The sequence below is a fragment of the Rhineura floridana genome, chromosome 8 (assembly GCF_030035675.1).
Source record: "Rhineura floridana isolate rRhiFlo1 chromosome 8, rRhiFlo1.hap2, whole genome shotgun sequence".
Lineage (NCBI taxonomy): Eukaryota > Metazoa > Chordata > Lepidosauria > Squamata > Rhineuridae > Rhineura > Rhineura floridana.
In genome coordinates, this window is record NC_084487.1 from 11,611,326 (window position 1) to 11,629,993 (window position 18,668).

General features: G+C 45.1%; 1 protein-coding gene across 5 annotated transcripts in view; it reads right to left on the bottom strand.

Moving 5' to 3' along the window:
• SFMBT2 (Scm like with four mbt domains 2) overlaps positions 1-18,668 on the bottom strand; it is a 127,408-nt gene that overhangs the window by 83,461 nt on the left and 25,279 nt on the right. For all 5 annotated transcript variants that reach the window (XM_061638291.1, XM_061638292.1, XM_061638293.1 and 2 more), the window contains exon 5: positions 5,276-5,364. In XM_061638291.1, the coding sequence (XP_061494275.1) occupies positions 5,276-5,364 (89 nt within the window). The remainder of the gene's footprint in view (positions 1-5,275; positions 5,365-18,668) is intronic.

Here is an 18,668-nt window from a genome sequence, read left to right on the forward strand (position 1 = left end):
GCTCAACAATTATTCATTTCAAAAATGATCCCCCCCCCCAATTCCCAGGAACTTGATTAGCTAAAAACATTTTAACTGTAGGGAGCTGTGAAGAGGAAATGTTCAGTGAAAGGACTGAGGTTTTAAGTGTTCAGTTTGCAAAGTTTCGTATGTATTCAGAGTCTGGCAGGGGAGGCTGGTCCATTTGGGTAAATGGGACACTGCCCCACCAACCTCAGCCTACCATCAGCCAGCCCTCATCTGCCCTGCCTTCTTACTTACAGCCAATGTCTGGAGGCGGCACTGCCTGTCCATTTCCTCCTCCTTAGCCTCAGTGTTGCCCTTGTAGAACTCAGCAGGGAAGAGGATGGAGAGAAAACTAGAACCAGTTGGCTTCGCCCCTCATTGCCTCTGGCTCCACCTACTGTTGGTCTCCCAGCCTGCCACCCTACCAGCTGCCACTATATTCTAGGTGTTGATTTCTGAATTAAACTTCAGTTTTTTGAGAATGAACTATGCATGCCCTTTATTTATTTATTTGCCTTCTCACATTTATACTCTGCCTTTCTTTCATCAAGGAACTCAAGGCAGCATACATGTGGTTCTCAGGTGGTCTCCCATCCAGGCACTGACCAGACCCAGACGTGCTTAGCTTCGGCAAGGTGGTGGCCTCATGTGCCTGCAAACCATACCCTGAGCCGGGGAATGGTGGGTGCACATACATATGTGCCCATGAGAAAACACATGAATTTGAGGAATGAACCAGACATTACCTTCATAGCATGTTTACCAATAACATCTCTCTCTCTCTTTTTTTTTTATTAAGAACAAAGTGTGTGGGATATTCACTGAGAGCACAGCACGTGGGAAGGAGAGATTTAATCCTTTTCCCCCAGCCACACAACCAATGAGATTAATGATTAAAGCTCTTGATGGTCCAATGGGAGTTTTTTTTCTAACACTAATTGCTATGTATGTGTGTCTATAGGTAGTTGCGTGTGTCTGCACAATTAGCATTGCAGCTGGGGGTGGAAGAGTCAAACCTCCTGGCACACTGTACTCCCGATGAACTCCCAATCCCCCTGTACCTGGTATATCATTATTTATTATTTAAGGCGGCTGCTAAACATGCTACAAAAGTAGCACCTAGCTTGGACATGAACCAAAATAAACGTCTTCATGCTTGAAATGTAACCTATCAAAATTTTCAAAATCTTGAGTCTTGAATTTTCTAAATGTGACAAATTTCAGACGTCTGCAGAAATCACTCTTCTATTACACAGATGCACATTTCACCAGGGCATTCATCTGTGCAAAGCTCACAGATGTTAATCATAAGCACATACAGTGAACATATGATACAGGCTGGGGGTAATGGTTGCCACCATGATGTCCCACCCCCTGCCTATACGCAGGGGCAGCTAGTGGCTCCATGTCTGTGGGGCAGATTACATCACCCCACTGACATTATTATTATTTATTATTATTTTATTCAGCTTATATCCCGCCCGACTAGCAAACAGCTCTCTGGGCGGCAAACATAGAAACTTATACAATAATATGTGTGCCGTTAAATGTCTGTACAGGGCTCTTGACTCGGGACTTCCTGATTAAGACTCCTTTAGGACCCATCTGCACTCTGCATTTAAAGCAATATCATATCACTTTAAACTGTCATGGCTTCCCCCAAAGAACTGTTACGGCTACTGAGAGTTGTTAGGATAGAATTACCTCTATTCCTCTCACAGAGCTACAATTCCCAGCATTCCCTGGGAAGACGGATTGATTATTAAACTATTCCTGCATTGCCTAATAAAAAATTAGTTTTGAAGCCTAGCTGTGTTCAGGTGGGATTCAGGGCAGCCAGAGCTGCAATGAGCATCAGCATCCAACAGCCAATTTGAACAACAACGTATCTGTGGTTTCCTCAGGCCTGTATTTATTTATTTAAGAGGATGTATATACTGCTTAACCATCAAAACAGCTAAGTCAACAGTTTCCCAATTCCCCCACACACAGAGACCACTTCAAAATTGCTGAGGGTCTTTGCGGCCCACTTTTCCGTGTGCTTTAATTATATTTTACTGCATATTTAATTTCTTATATTTCATTGTGTTCCAATTTGAATTCCATGGCATTTAAATTGGGCCACAATACTACATAAGAAACAAAAGAAGCAGTAAAAATATAATTAAAATCAATCTGAAAACTTAACGCAAGCATGCCATGGGCCACCTGAATGACGTTCACGCACCACAGTTTGGGAACCCCTGCTCTAAGCAGCCATATACAACAGAGAAAGACCCCGGTCCTTCCATTTTGTAAGCAACCCTAACCCATGGCCTAGCTCTCATTAAGGTGCTAACCTTGTGTCAGGTCATGCCACTTCAGGCTGCAGGCGGGGCCCACATGATTGAATGCTACTCCACAGAAAAAGCAACCCTATTCCCTGCCCATAGAAAATCAAGATGTCAGGGAGACTGGTTTGCAGTTTGCAGGTCTCCCTGACACACTAGTTTTCTGTGTACGAGGAATGTTTTTTCATGGAGGAACATTCAGTTCAATCGCCTGCAGTCTAAATGGCCACCCTGGGCTCCTGCCGAGAGGAAGGGTGGGATATAAATCAAATAATAAATAAATAAATAAATAATTGGTATGGCTCAGCTCTGAATTGGTATGATCTGCTCAGCAACAGGGAAACCGAATTCTAAGGCTGCTATGCTATCACCCCAAAATGGACAGTGTAACTACCAAGAGCTTTTCCTCAACTAATACTACTGGGCCACAAGGCAGCAGGGACCTAGAAGCATATATGCTCTCATCCACAAATGCACGTAGTCATTCTTCCATGACATCTGAATGCACTTTCTTTTTTAAGATATATATATATATATATCAGAAGCAGCAAGGAGAGCAAAACAGTTCCTGTTAAGATGGGGGAAGGGGCACAGCTCTGTGGTAGAGCATCTGCTTTGCATGCAGAAGGTCCCCAGAATCTCCAGGACCCTCTGTCTGAGATCCTGGAGAGCCGCCGCTAGTCAGTCAGTAGAGACAGGTGGCTCCGATGTCAGTGGGGCTCTCCGACACTGGAGGCATTCAAGAGGCAGCTGGACAGCCATCTGTCAGAAATGCTTTGATTCCGATTCCTGCATTGAGCAGGGGGTTGGACTCGATGGCTTTGTAGGCCCCTTCCAACCCTACTATTCTATGATTCTATGACTCCGCTCCAGATTTTAGTTCAAACTCTCAAGGAGCTGCCCAAGGTGCTGAAACCCAGAGTAGATTCACTGCCCCACTGACATCAGAGCCACCAGCCTCCAGTGCAGTCAGGGTCAACGATACTGAACTAGATGGACTGGCTCAGGAGAAGGCAGCTTCTTCCTGTACTCCTCTGGTTCTGCCGTGAGAATTAGTTTCTGCAGCAAAAGGGCCCTTTAAAGAGGTGCTACAGTCTGGACAGTCTTTTTGCTAAACCAACTACTACTGCTGCTGCTGCTACTACTACTACTAATAAAAATCATCTGGCAGCAGTTGCAATTTGTCATGGAGGAAGATTTTCCCCCTCCCTGTCCTCACTCCTGCCTATTGATTAAACAATGCAATGATGATTATTCTAGCAAGTAAACAACAAATATTCAGATAACAAATAGAAACAGGCCTACAGCCATCACGTTTGTAGTGGCGGTGATGATGGGAAGGCATTGGAAGTTAGCACAAAAAAGCCAGCATAGACTGAAAGGAAAGTAGCTTGGTCTGTTTAAATTTAAAGCTATAGGGTATATTTAATACAATTAAGTTAGGTACCACTGGCCAGAACAATTGCTGGGAGGAGGGAGGGACAGGATTATGTTGTGCTGAGCAGGAGACAGAATGTCCTGCCTGCATGTTTTTCTGTAGATTAAAGAGCTAGAGGCTTTAAAAAAAAAAATCAAAGCAGGAGTGTGGAATATCCGTTTTAAGGAACATCCAGCACTCACTGTCTTGGCTTGCACTGAAAACACACCACAAGGCATTAAAAATTTCCATTCCTCCTGCAAAGCTACCAGAACAGACACCAGGCCTGGCGCCAGTGTGTGGCCAGGTTGGGCCCTGGCCGAGGGCCCCTGAGGGAGACCTCCTTTACGGTCGGAGGGGGAAGCTCCCACTTAGCCATCCATGGCAGCGTCGGATTGCAGGACTCAACAACTTGATGCTGCCATGGATCACAAAGTGGGAGTTCACGGGGAGCTCCCTGGCACCCCCAGGGAACCCCACCCCCCAATTCTGGCAGTGCAGGGCTAAAATAAGCCTGCCCATTCCACCTACCTGGTGTGTCAGCGTACATGTCTGCCATCAACCAAGATGATGGCAGGGACATCCCTAAAGGGTTGACACCCCACTGTCATCTTGGGTGGTAGCAGGCGTGCGTGCACAGTGTGTGGGGAATGCGCCCTGACACAACAGGTAATTGAGGCAGGCTTATTTAAGCCCCATGCTGCCTGCATCGGGCAGGGTGTTTAGTCTTACAAATGCTGCAGGCCCAGGGCAGGCTGGTGCCCAAGGGCCCAGTCACACCTGGTGCCGACCCTGCCAGACTCCCTGCCCTCTCAGTGTTGCACCACAGCATGAATGGAATGGAGATAATGGTCTACTCCCAACCTTGGTCTGAGTAAGTTGCTCACTTGGGGCTATCCATGGTCCAGCAATGGCTGACCACCCTTGCTTTCCCTCTTTCTCCGTAGGATCTGCCATCATTCCCAGAACAAGGCATGGACTACAGTTCTCATCATTCCTGACCATTAGCCATGCTGGCTGAGACTAATGGGAGTTGGAGTCCAACAATATCCAGAGGGCCACAAGTTCCCTGGCCTTACCCTACAGCAACCAGCTTCATGTCTCCTGGAAGGCCATGACTATGAGAATTCCAAACAAGTTTGTTTGTGTGTGTGTGTGTTTATTGATTAATTAATAAACAATTAATTAATTATTAAATTTATATCCCACCCTTCCTCCCAATAGGAGCCCAGAATAGAAAGTCTCACATCCATACATTCAAGGAAACCCAACTAAGAAAATCTGGATCTATTTACCTCCCTCTGCCCCACTCCAGCAGTCTGGAATATTATCACTTAAGAATATAATTGCACTTAAAATTGTGCTTATCTTAGATGATCACATGTAAACGATCAATGCTCTTTTTTCTCCCCTGGTCAGGGTTACAAAGGGGAAAAAAAGCAACTGGACAGGCTCAGATTTTAAAAAACGTTCTACCATAAACATTGCAGTACTTGAGAAGATGTATTAACTCAATACATACGCCTTCCAGTAAATTTGCAGGCGCTGTTCGTGAGCCCGTCAAGTCACGTATGAGAAATTCAGTCCAGTCTGCGTATTTCTCTTTGATAGCTGGAAAAATAAGAGAAAGACGCAATTAGCTGAGGACACAGATCCTGACACATAAAAATGTAGGACCGAAATATTACGTTAGAGATCGAATATACAAAGTAGATTTAAAGCTCTGTAATCTAGTTCAAACATCATGATCTCAGTCCAAAAAACTGTGGTTTACAGGCACAATCTATCCTAGCTTCTTGTTGTTAGGAGACCCCTATTCTTCTCAGAGAGCTACAGTTCACTCTGGAAGAGGGACTAACTGTTAAACCATTCCGGCAATCACAGCTCTAACAACCCTCAGCACCTTTGTCAAACTACAGCTCCCAGGATTCTTTGGGGGAATACAATGGAATAATAGTGGAATACATGTATGGTGTGGGCATGGAGTGAATGTGTCACATGGAACAGGACTTAACAATTCGCAACCAAGACAGCACTGCAGAGTTACCTCCTGGGGAATTGTGACAACCTCTCCCAGTCTAAAAGCAGTAGTGGTTAGTGAGGCCAGGTGGGGTAGGGGTGCACTGCTTACCTGACTTTCCAACACCAGGGTTGCTGTCAGTTACTGAGAGGGGTGAGGCAGCAGGGAGGTCAGTGTGGACTGGCTTTGTCACTGCCCCCTATCAGCCTTGTCTCGGTGACCCTGGCACTGGGAAGTCAGGTAAGGAGCACAGTCAAAACCCCACCCTGCCCTGCCAACCACTATTGCTCCACCCGCTGCTGGCCTCCCTGCTGCTGGAAGTGCAACAGCAGAGATCATTCAATGTGTAGCTTAAGGGTTAATTCTGTTCGTGTTAAAGTCAACTAGCCAAGAGGGGGCACGTGGAGGTGTTGCTTAGCAACCAGACAGAAAGGCATGATCTTCACTGAGGTAGCACCTGCTCTGATTGGCTGTGTAGTTCCGAGGGAGCTTTTCCCCCTGTATGTTTGGTTGCATGTCTCCCTGCCGTGTCCAAAGCCTGAACTAAGAAAGACAAAACCTTTCTGTTTCTTTCTCCTCAAATTGTACAGTTTTTGTTCAGTTTGCTCAGGAAAGTATTATCAGGACTTTTCTCTCTAGACTCCCCCCCCCCTCAATAACTGTGTCATTTAAGTGACTTTGTTAACACTGGCCTTACCAGTCCCAATGGGCATGAGACACCAGTGTAAAAGACATCATGCTGTTTCCTGGTTGGAGCAAAAGCATCCCGGGATGGAGCCTGGCTCACTTCCATACTTTCCCAAGCCCTGTGTCATATTGCATTCCCCCCTTAAAGACCAGCCAGGCTACAAGTTAATTAAATAGCTCATTTGCAATGGTTACATCTTGCTGCTTTCTATAGGCCTTGTCGTACAATCCTCCCCCTCAGCCAGTAAATGATGCCATCTATTCATTCTCTTTGTTGGTAACATTTACAGACTTTTGTCAACTGCAGTTTTGTTGATGGATTTGCTGGTAGTTACTAATGTCAGCGCTTGGATGGTGGCTGTAAATCTTGTCTAGTTGTTTGTTGGTTTTAAAAATTCTCTTATCCCTGCAGTTTTGGAGAGATTTGCAGGACAAATGTGCTTGTCATACAGACCCTGTCGCCTCTCTATAGAAAGCTCCCTCACCATTGGTCATTGGTCCGTCTAGCTCAGTATTGTTTCCACAGACTGGCAGCGGCTCTCCAGTGTTTCAGACTAGAGGCCTCTTCCAGCCCTATCTAGAGATACCAGTGCTTGAACCCGGGACCTTCAGCATACAAAGCAGATTGCTCTACCACTGAGCTACTGCCCTTTCCCTCTCCATCCCAATTTTTAACGTGTTAACAGCTGTGTTGTCCTTCTGCCCAGATCACACCTGAATCCCTGCAGCCCAACCAACCCTGATTTTTCCAGGGAGAGTCCCTTCTACCTGGCACTGTTTTACCGCTCCAATTTTTGCCTTTTCATTTATTTTCTTATACTTGTTTCCCACCTCTCTTCCATCATGGAACCCAAGGTGGCCTACATGTAGCTCCTTTTTTGGGAACACCTTGTTGAAATGTTGCTAGCTGGGAGTTGTTGGTGTTGCTATTCTTCAGAGTCCATCCCTCTCCCTCCACAAGGCCTCCAGAACAGGGATGGGGAACCTTTGGTCCTCCAGCGCTCTCTCTCTGCCATCCTCCCCTACACTCGAGCAGACATGTCTGCAGTAAACAGTGCTTCCAGGCATAGCTTGGAAAAGTTACTTTTTTGAACTACAACTCCCATCAGCCCAATCCAGTGGCCATGCTGGCTGGGGCTGATGGGAGTTGTAGTTCAAAAAAGTAACTTTTCCAGGCTCTGGACCTGATGCACTGTTTACTGCTGAGGTGACTGCACCACCTGTCAAGGAGCACCATTCCAGCCAAGCATGAGAGAGCTGCCTGCAGCAGCCACAATCCAGTAGACAAGGAGGCACATTCTGACTATATCAGAGTATGTCACCCCCAAAACAAAACTTTCTTAAAAGGAGCTTCTTTCCTGGAGGATTTGTTAATGGAGGTATTACAGTATTGTTATGTATATCCCATTTCTCCTAGCAGTGAGAAGCTCCAGGGTCTCAGCACTCTGAGGACTGGCTTCTTCCGCAAGGAGATCATTGGAGTTTATTGACATTCAGAAATATTTGCTTTTATTTAAAAATATACAGGTTAAGCATAGGTGGAAGTACACAGATGGAACACAGCTATAGAGAGATGAAGGCTGCTGCTCCCACTTCAGATCTCTAAGGCGGCAGGCAGCACCCCAAAATGCTGTTAACTTGGTTCCCAACTACATTGGGCTCAGGTGCACATCAGTGTTGCGACCACAACATACTCATTTCACAGAAGAAAGGCTAGCGATACTCAGAACAGCATCTCAAAACAGGCAAAGTACCTACACACCCCAAATGCACAGACCAAAAGGAAAAGCACAAGCAAATGCATGGAGTAAAAAAGCAGGGAATCTCTTCTTCCCTCAAAAAAGACAACCCCCCCCCAAATAAGAAAAGCTATTTTTAAAAACGTTGGGGGGGGGCATCACATTGAGGGCCCTACCAGAGTTCAAAAACTCAGCTCTCTCTTGATGGAAAGGATATCACAATTAGTTCCCATGGGAACACATTGCCAATATATTAACAAGTCCACGGCCTTGGCCAGATATTGCTTCAGTGAGTGTTTGTGAGTGTTTCTTCATTCTATAAATCAGGGGCCTGTGGGTGAAACCTCAATAAAACCTCTGGCCTGCATGGCAATCTAGGCCTGCAAAGGGATCCAATTTGACCTATGAGGCTGTGATGTTCCTATATATTAGTGTATATATGGTAAGTGCTGGTTGTTTAGAGTATACATGGTAAGTAGTGAAAGAGGAGGGGGAGTGAATGGGCAATAGAATGCTTGATGATTGGCTGAATGTTTAAAATGGCTGACAGTATAAATGAAAGGATGACAGGTAAATCTGGGTGAATGTGAGGTGGTAAATTGTGGAATCTGGGGAGGAGAAGAGAAAGAGTGGATTGCTTGGTGGGGTTTGAGAGAGTTGTTTGCCAGGAGAGAGTGAAGAAGGAGGGAGGTGGAGTTCGGATTAGTATTGAGTAAAACCATATGCTTATGTGCCTTAAGAAGAAATCTTGTTAATCTTGTTAGCTTTGTTATCTGTAATAAATACTTAATTTGGTTTACCAAAGGCCTGATCCTTGGCTGGGGTTTCACAGACCAGAAGGGAGGGTAAGGTAATGACCAAGGCTGAAGGGGAACTGTAACAAATGGTGGCAGCGGTGAAGAGAATAACAATACCAGTATTCAGAGTCTCTGGGAATACTAGTATTGGGACGTTACTGGTGGTTGCCTAGCAGGGGGATCTGTTGAGATCTGTGCTAGAGCGGGGAGAGAAATCATAAGAGAGAGCGGTCTGGACTGGTGGAATCCCTGGTGGTGCCTAGAGACAGGCAGTAACCATGAGCAGGTAGGAACCTGACAGGGAGAGCCAGGGAAGGACGCATCACAGAGGCCATTTCCCCCAAACCACACCCACCTGTCAATCATTTGATGTCACTTGGTGACATCAGGTGATAGGCAGGGGTCAATTCTGCATTGGTTGGGCTGTTAGTTCCCCACAGAAAACTGGTGTGTGCAGCCTAAGCAGCAGGATTTAACTCCACCTCCCCGCTCATCATCTGATGTGTCAAGAGTTCAATCCTGCTGGGTGCTACTTCGTCAGCACATTTCCTGTAGGGATACTTCCCACCACCCCTGCAAGTCAACTTTGACAGGTGGGTGGAGACACCCACCTAGGAGTCACCTGGTGTCATCATGATGTCAGATGAGCAACAGGCAGTTGGTGAACTGCATTGCAAAATTCAAACAAGTGCAAATTTCGAAGGGTAGCTCTGTATCGGTTCTTATATTGTTTTGGAAAGTGCCAGTTTGATAGATTCAGCTTGAAAGGAGAACTGAATCAAATTTCTCCCCCATCCCTGTGTGGGTTGTCCCGCCCACCTGCCGAAATCCCTTGTGTGCGGTTCCCAAGCTTGAGAACCATAGCTGAAAGGGCACTGCCAGCCCCATGCTTTGCAAGCCTCCCTGTGCTGCTTTCCACCCCCAATGTTGCAGGTGGAAAGAAGTGATGGTGACAGAGAGCAGGAGCTAACTGGAAACCTCTTCCCCCTCCTTGAGCAAGTCAGAGTCTTCCCAGCCATCAGCTGACGGGTGGATGGAAGCGCGCTTGCTCCAGCAAAGGAGCAGTTGGAAACCCACTTGAAGCTCCCAATTATTCCTTTCAAGCCCCACCCTTGCCCATCCCATACTTGACATCAGTTTATTTTACTTATTTTTTGTTTATTCCATTTGTTGGTCGCCTCATACCCAACTGTCTCTAGGCGACTTGTAACAAATTTAAACGCATACAGTATCAGACAGATTTTAAAAGCATAGAATATAACACAAACTTTAAAACATACGATATAAAAACTTAGAACCCAAATGAAAGAAACTAAGGCTGCAATCCAACATATATCTACTCAGAAGTAAGCTCCACTGGGTTCAATGGGACTTACTCCCAGGTAAGTGTGTACTGGATTGCAGCCTACAACAGCACAGTTTAAGGGCCTGAATGAAAGGAAGATCTAAGACCTGGGAGACCAGGATTCAAATCCCCACATAGCCATGAAGCTCACTGGATGACCTTGGGCCAGTCACTGCCTCTCAGCCTCAGAGGAAGGCAATGGTAAAACCACCTCTGAATACCGCTTACCATGAAAACCCTATTCATAGGGCCTCCCATAAGTCGGAATCGACTTGAAGGCAGCCCATTTCATTTTTCAAAGGCAGACAAAGAAGGCACCAGGCACACCTCCCTTGGGAGAGCATTCCACAGCTGGGGGCCACCATCTGTAGAGAGGGGGGTGTAGCTTCCCTAAAACAGCCTAGCAGGCCAAATGGAAAGTCCCAGTGGCCCCAGATTGGCTTATTGGCCTGAGGTTCCCCACCCCAGCTTAGACTGTAAGCAGTTTGAGGCAGAGACCTGAATTCTCTTTACTTGCCTCACTCTGTAGAGTAGCATTATTTACTTGTTTCATTACACCCCACCTCTCCCCATGTAATTGATATGTATTTTGCACCATGCCTGTTGATCGCCTAATAAATCCTCCCCAACACCGCCACCATCTCCATAAGCCTCCTTTTATTTAATCCCAAAATAACTTCCCAGCTGTAATAAAGGTGGTGTTGGTGAACTGATATTTTCATAATATAGCACAGGGTCATTTCATTAAAAAGGTTTTACTCCCTTCCAGCGTGACAGTTATTCATTCCAAATGTCCCATAAATCCGAGTCTCTTTATTTTATTGCGGACACCGTCCATCTGTAGCTTGCCATGAAGATGTCACTTCAAAAAATAAAAAGGGTTTTCACTAGAAGGAGATTAGCACACACAAAGCTCCTAAGACTGCCAGTTTCGTTTATTAAGGGAGTTCGGATCTGTATTAAAACACAGGGAGCTGTCATAGATGCAGTTAGGGTTGCACCTCAGTGGTTAGAGCAGGTATGCCTTGCATGAAAAAGGTCCCAGGTTCAGTCCTCAGCATCTCCAGGTAGGGCCAGGAGAGACCTCAGTTTGAAGCCCTGGAGAGCTCTTGCCAATCAGAGAAGACAATACTGAACTAGCTGAACCAATGGTCTCACAGTATAGGGCAGCTTCCCATGAATCAGACCAATGGACCATCTAGCTCAGTAACGTCTATACCAGGGGGAGTGAACGTGTCTTCTATGAAGGGCTGTTGTTTACCCACAGGAAATGTCATTCAGGGTCTGGAGCCAACAGGGCTCAGAGCCTAAAACAAAATGGCAGGCGGAGTTTGGGGCATGGTAAGATTGCATAGCTCTTTCTCTCTCTCTCTGTCTCACCTATCCCTTTCCCCCCTCATTTAAGAACACAAGAAGAGCCCCACTGGATCAGACTAGTAGCCCATCTAGTCCAGCATCCTGTTCACACAGCCAGACCAGCTAGATGCCTCTGGGAAACCCACAAGCAGGACCCAAATGGAAATGTATAATTAGAGGGGGGGAGCACAAGGAAACAGCAAGACTAAGCCTTCCCAGAGGAACACCTACTTGCGTGAATGGGAAAAACCAATTGGCAGCTAACATTGAGCAGGAACTGCGGATGGTGCAAATCTATTACAAAAGTAAAAGAAGTGTATTTGCTACAAAAAAAATGCTCCTATGTAGATGAGCCCTGAGGCTGTGAACACACTAGTCACCAGAACAAAGCATTTCCATTAGCCACACCTGGAGGGGGAACGGGTTGATCTGCCAATCAGATGTGAAATCTCCTTGAAGCTGAATTTTTAAGAAACACACACTCAAGCAACTTCCACCAGGTTTTACAATAAAAGGGGTGGGGGTTTGACTAGCATTGTGTGCCCCTGTTTTCAGAAGAAAGAGGTGGAGCCACACTAGAACCGGCAGAGCAGTGAGTGTGTTTCTACCGTCAGGGTTGTCCTTGTAGAACTCAGCAGGCAAGAGGATAGGTACAAAACTAGAACCAGTTGGCTCTGCCTGTCATTGGCTCTGGCTCCACCTGCTTTTTGGACTCCCTGCCTTCTGCCCTACTAGTCCCAAGGGTACGAGCCACCACTGCACTGTGGGCCACATCCAGCCTCCAAGCTGCAGATTCCCCATCTCATGTCTACACTGATTGGGAAGGGCCTTTTCAGTGGTGATGCCTCAATCTTTGGAATGTCCTGTCCAAGAGCCTTGCCTAGCACCAACCCCAACATCTTTTTCGATGTCAAGTGAAGACTCTTTTATTTTCCCTATTAAAGTTGCTATTATTAATAATAACTGGTTTCTATAATGCTTAATTGCAAAAAAAGTTGAAGGTTTAACTAAAATGATCAAATCAATTTCCTCAGCAGATTCAGCCCAATATTTTTTCCTTTTTTTAAAAAAAAAACTGATCTCCAAAAGCAGTAACTTGGTTAACAGAAAAACAATTAGATGAGCAATTTTATGAAGTTCTCCAGCCAAGACACAAAACCTGTATTTTTTTTTTTAAACTGAAGGAGGAGAAAGAATTCAGCAAGCTTTGAATACAGTACAGCACGCAGAAATAAACCAATATCAAGCCTGACTGAAGAAGTTGATTAAATTAGTTCAATTTAAAAGCCTAAACAAACCCTGAAGGTGGCTTCTTTGTTTACTGCTTTCCGCTTAAATCACACACAACCAGAGAAGCGTCATGTAGGCACAAAATATTTGTTCATTAAATCTCCCATAAATTTCCACTCTATACTTGGCTGCAGCCACAATATTGTTTAGAAATCATTATATGCCATTCATTTGGGTCTCGCTGTTTTGACATGATTCAGATGCTTCCATGCTACATTTTGTTTAACCCACAAGTTATTTGGAAGTTGTTATAAACAGCAGACAAATTTCTTTTAATGAAGAAGAGGTAGGGACGCAGCTCAGTGGCAGGGCACCTGTTTTGCATGCAGAAGGTGCCAGGTTTAATCCTCAGCATCGCCACACAGGACTGGAAATGTCCTCGTTCTGAAAACCTGGACAGCTGCTGCCAGTCAGTGTTGCCAATACTGAGCTAGATGAACCAATCGTCTGACTCGATATAAGGGAGCTTCATATACTTAGGCTTTATTTTTTAAAATATTTTACTTTTTTATTTTAATGTTTTATTAAGTCACTTTGAGTGCACATATGTGTATACAAAAGCGACTGACAAATGTAATAAATAATATGCTCCTATTTCAGCTCTGGCTATTCTGTGTTAAACCGTCTTCTGAAATAGGGAAGGGCCACAACTCAGAGGTAGAGCACATGTTTTGCATGCAGATTTCCACGTAGGGCTGGGGAAAACTCTGGTCTGAAGCCCTAGAGAGTCACTGCCAGTCAGTGTAGACAGTACTGAGCTAGCAGGATCAATGGTGTGACTTGGATTTTTTTTTTTTTGCGTTTCTATCCCGCCTTTCCTCCAAGAAACTCAAGGTGGCGTACACAGTTCTCCTCCTCTCCATTTTATCCTCACAACAACCCTGTGAGGTAGGTTAGGCTTAGAGGCTGTGAATGGCCCATGGCCAATGAGCTTCATGGCTGAATGGGGATTTGAGCCCTGGTCTCCCAGGTCCTTGTCTGACACTCTAGCCACTACCCTACACTTGCACAAACTAGTACACGCAGGTTTGGCAGGCCAAGAGTAACATCCTAGAGTGGGGATAGGGAAGTGATCTGCCGTACCCAGGCTACTTTGACACGCAGGAAGAGCCAACCACCTGTCAATCACCCTGACATATGACATCACATTATTCAAATTTAAAGCAGTAGCTGCAAGGGAAGAATTGGGAGTGTGCAAGTAGTAGCCATTGGTAGCCAATGAATTAGTCTAATCTTCCAGGCATTGGACTAATAGTCTTTGAAAGTCATCAAGTTGGTGCCCATCACTACCCTTTGGAATTCCCTCCCCTTAAATATTAGACAGGTGCCATCTCTGTTATCTTTTCGGCACCTACTGAAGACCTTCCTCTTTCAACAAAGTAGAGACCTTATTATCCCAGTTTGCATCTGTATTGGAATTTGTTTTTTACAATGTTTGTAAATGTTTTTTTTTTAAGGATGTTTTCTTTTAAATATATCTTTAGTGCTTTCTCACCTGTTTGCTGCCCTGGACTCCCTTTTGGAGGAAGGAGGATATAAATTTAATACAACAACAACAACAAACAACACTTTGTGTGGTAGCAAATTTCATAATTTAACCATGTGCTGTGTGAAGAAGTACTTTCTTTTACCTATCTTGGTGTCCTCTCTGAGTGTTTAACCTGCCTGCCTCACATGTATATTAGTCAATACACTCACATATTACAAAACCTCAAGAAGTCTCCAGGGATCCCTCCCTCCCCAAAGACACCAACTCAAGGTGAGAATCTATCATCCCTGGAATGTCTCACCTTACATGGAGAAGGGGGAGTGCATGTAACAAAATTAGCTCAGCACACATTTCGCCCTATTCACTGAGATCCTGGCTGCTTAAACCACACAACCAGAATCACTATCCAGCTCTTGCCAGTGCAACAGGTTAGCTCCAGCGATGGGCGAATCGGACAGCTTCATTTTCTTTCAGATCCTGATTTTTCCCATCTTAAGTTCAGTTCTCATAAGAACATAAGAAAGACCTGCTGGATCAGGCCAATGGCCCATCTAATCCAGCATCATGTTCCCACAGTAGCCAACCAGTTGGCCATGGGAAACCTGCAAGCAGGACCTGAGCACAAGAGCACTTTCCACTCCTGCAGTTTCCAGGAACTGGTATTCAGAAACATACCGCCTCTGACTATGGAGGCAGAGCATAGCCATCATGGCTAGTAGCCTCATTCTCCATGAATTTGTCTAATCCTCTTTTAAAGCCGTCCAAATTGGTGGCCATCACGGCCTCCCGTGCAAGCAAATTCCATAGTTCAACCATGTGCTGTGTGAACAAGCACCTTCTTTTCTCTGTCCTGAATCTTCCAGCATTCAGCTCTATTGGATGTCCATGAGGTCTAGAGTTATGAGAAAGGGAGAAAAAGCTTTTCCTCTCCACTTTCTCCAAGCCATGCATAATTTTATACCCTTCTATCATGTCACCTCTGACTCATCTTTTATCTAAACTAAAAAGCCTCAGATGTTGTCATCTTTCCGCATAGGGGAGTCTCTCAATCCCCTTGGCCATTTTGGTTGTCCTTTTCTGAATTTTTTCTTGCACTACAATATCTTTTTTGAGGTGAGGCAACCAGAACTGTACTATTCAGGCATCAACAGGTAGCACTGGGAGATGAGGTTTCAGACCCTTGGCCCCTCACTTGTGGAGTACCACAGGGTTCTATCCTCTCTCCCATGCTATTTAACATCTATGTAAAACCGCTGGGAGCTATCATCAGGGGTTTGGGGCTGCGGTGTCACCAATATGCTGATGACACGCAGCTCTATCTCTCCTTTAAATCTTCACCGGAGTTGGCTGTAGAGACCTTGTCCAAGTGCCTGGAATCCGTGAGTGGGTGGATGGGAAGAAACAGGCTGAAGCTCAATCCTGATAAGACCGAGGTGCTACTTGTGGGTGACAGGGGAAGGTTGGGTGTTGCTGACCTGAATCTTAATGGGGTAAAATTGCCCCTGAAGGATCAGGTCCGCAGCCTCGGGGTTGTTCTTGATTCCAAGCTGTCCATGGAGGCTCAGATTTCGGCAGTGAGCCGGGCAGCTTGGTATCAACTACACCTCATACGGAGGTTGCAACCCTACCTTCCTATTCATCAGCTCCCACTGGTGGTACATGCCCTGGTCACCTCTCGATTAGACTACTGCAATGCACTCTACGTGGGGTTACCCTTGAAAACGGTCCGGAAACTACAACTGGTGCAGAATGCGGCGGCACGCCTGCTTACAAACAGCCGCCGCCGTGATCACATCACGCCGGTGTTATTTCATCTACATTGGCTTCCAGTTGTTTTCCGGGCCCAATTCAAGGTGTTGGTCTTAACCTTTAAATCCCTATACGGTCTCGGCCCAGTTTACCTGAAGGAGCACCTCCAGTACCACCAACTAAGCCACCCGACCAGATCAGCCACACAGGGCCTTCTCTCCGTCCCACCAACGAAAACAGCTAGGTTGGTGGGGACTAGAGAGAGGGCATTCTCAGTGGTGGCCCCCACTCTCTGGAACTCCCTCCCGTTCGATCTTCGCCATGCCCCTTCCCTAGATACATTTCGCCGAGCCTTAAAAACATGGCTCTTTGGACAGGCCTTTGGGGTCCCCGGGGTGGGCTAATTTCTTTATATTGTTTTAAAATTGTCTATTGATGGCCCTGTACTGCTGCTTTTTAAAATGGTTATTGTTGACTGCATTGTATTTTATTATGTATTGTATTATTATGTATTGTTGAATTTAATGTTGTACGTCGCCTAGAGTGGTTTCGGCCAGATAGGCGACACAAAAATTATTATTATTATTATTATTATTATTATTCCAAATGCAGCCACACCATAGATTTATATAATTGTTGTTGTTATGTGCCTTCAGGTCAATCACAACTTATGGTGACCCTATGCATCAGCAACCTCCAAGAGCATCTGTCGTGAACCACCCTGTTCAGATCTTGTAAGTTCAGGTCTGTGACTTCCTTTATGGAATCAATCCATCGCTTGTTTGGCCCTCCTCTTTTTCTACTCCCTTCTGTTTTGACCAGCATTATTGTCTTTTCTAGTGATCATGTCTTCTCATGATGTGTCCAAAGAATGATAACCTCAGTTTCATCATTTTAGCTTCTAGTGATAGTTCCGGTTTAATTTGTTCTAACACCCAATTATTTCTCTTTTTCACAGTCCAGGGTATGTACAAAGCTCTCCTTCAACACCACATTTCAAATAAGTTGATTTTTCTCTTATCCGCTGATTTATATAATGGCATTATGATATCAGCAGTTTTACTTTCAATACTTTTCCTAATGATTCCTTGCATGGAATTTGCCTTTGTCACAACTGCTGCTCACTGGGTTGACATCTTCATTGAGCTATCCACTACGACCCCATGGTCTCATTCCTGGTCAATCACCCCCAGTTCAGACCCCATAACGGCATATATGAAATTAAGATTTTTTGGCCTGACATGCATCACTTTACACTTGTTGTCACTGAATTGCATTTGCCATTTTACCACCCATTCACTTAGTTTGGAGAGGTCCTTTTGGAGCTGTTCACAATCTGTTTCTGTTTTAACAACTCTGAACAATTTAGTATGATCAGCAAACGTGGCCACCTCATTGTTCACCCCTAACTCTAGATCATTTACAAACAAGTTAAAAGCACAGGTCCCAATACCCATCCTTGGGGGATTCCACTTTCTACAGCCCTCCATTGGGAGAACTGTCTGATTATTCTTACTCTCTGCTTCCTGCTGCTTAACCAGTTCCTGATCCACAAGAGGACCTCTCCTCTTATTCCATGACTGCTAAGCTTACTCGGGAAGTACCTTGTTGAAAGCAGTTTGAAAATCCAAGTACACTATATGCACTGGCTCACCTCTATCTGTATGATTGGTGCTCTCCCCCATTCTTCATCCATTTATGAATTTAAAACAACAACAACCCAGGAGTCATGAAAATTCACCAGCATTTTCATGTGAATTTCTCCTTACACACTCATTTTATATGCAATTTCTCCCAATTCACACATTTTTGCAAAACAAGATACATTTTATGTTATTTTCACTAATACATCCATTTCTATGCACATTTTACTTAAGCATATGCAGTTTTATACTCATGCCTTGACTGAAGAACTGCACTGCAAAATTCAGAGAGGTGTGAATTCAGAAAGATGGCTTCGCATATTGTTTCGGAAAGTGTGAATTAGGTAGATTCACCTTTAAATGCAAACTGAACAGATTTTCTCCCCATCCCTAGATCTAAGTTTTCTGTACTGTCACCTGCCCGATTACCTCCTCAATCCTACGAACGTCTTGCAGCCAATAAGAGCCTCACCTTTTGTTGGAAGAAGTCAGATCTCGTCATCACTTCCTATCTCTCAAAGAAAACATGGGAAGCGTAACTGGCAGTGGCTGCACTGGCCGTTGTAAGATTCTGGGACATCATGTCCTGGCTCACTGTCCCAAAGGCTCTTACTTCCCAGTCACAGAGAGAGCTGTATTCAAGAGGGCTTGCTAACAGGTTCAGCAGTAGCCTCTGGTTAGAGGGGATCGCAATGCAAGTGTCTGAAGAGCAGCGTCTGGAGGTCAAGACTGAGCGGTAGCAACAAAGATGTCCCAATAAGCCACCATGCCCTTCCCTGCCTAGCTTTAAAAAAGCAAGG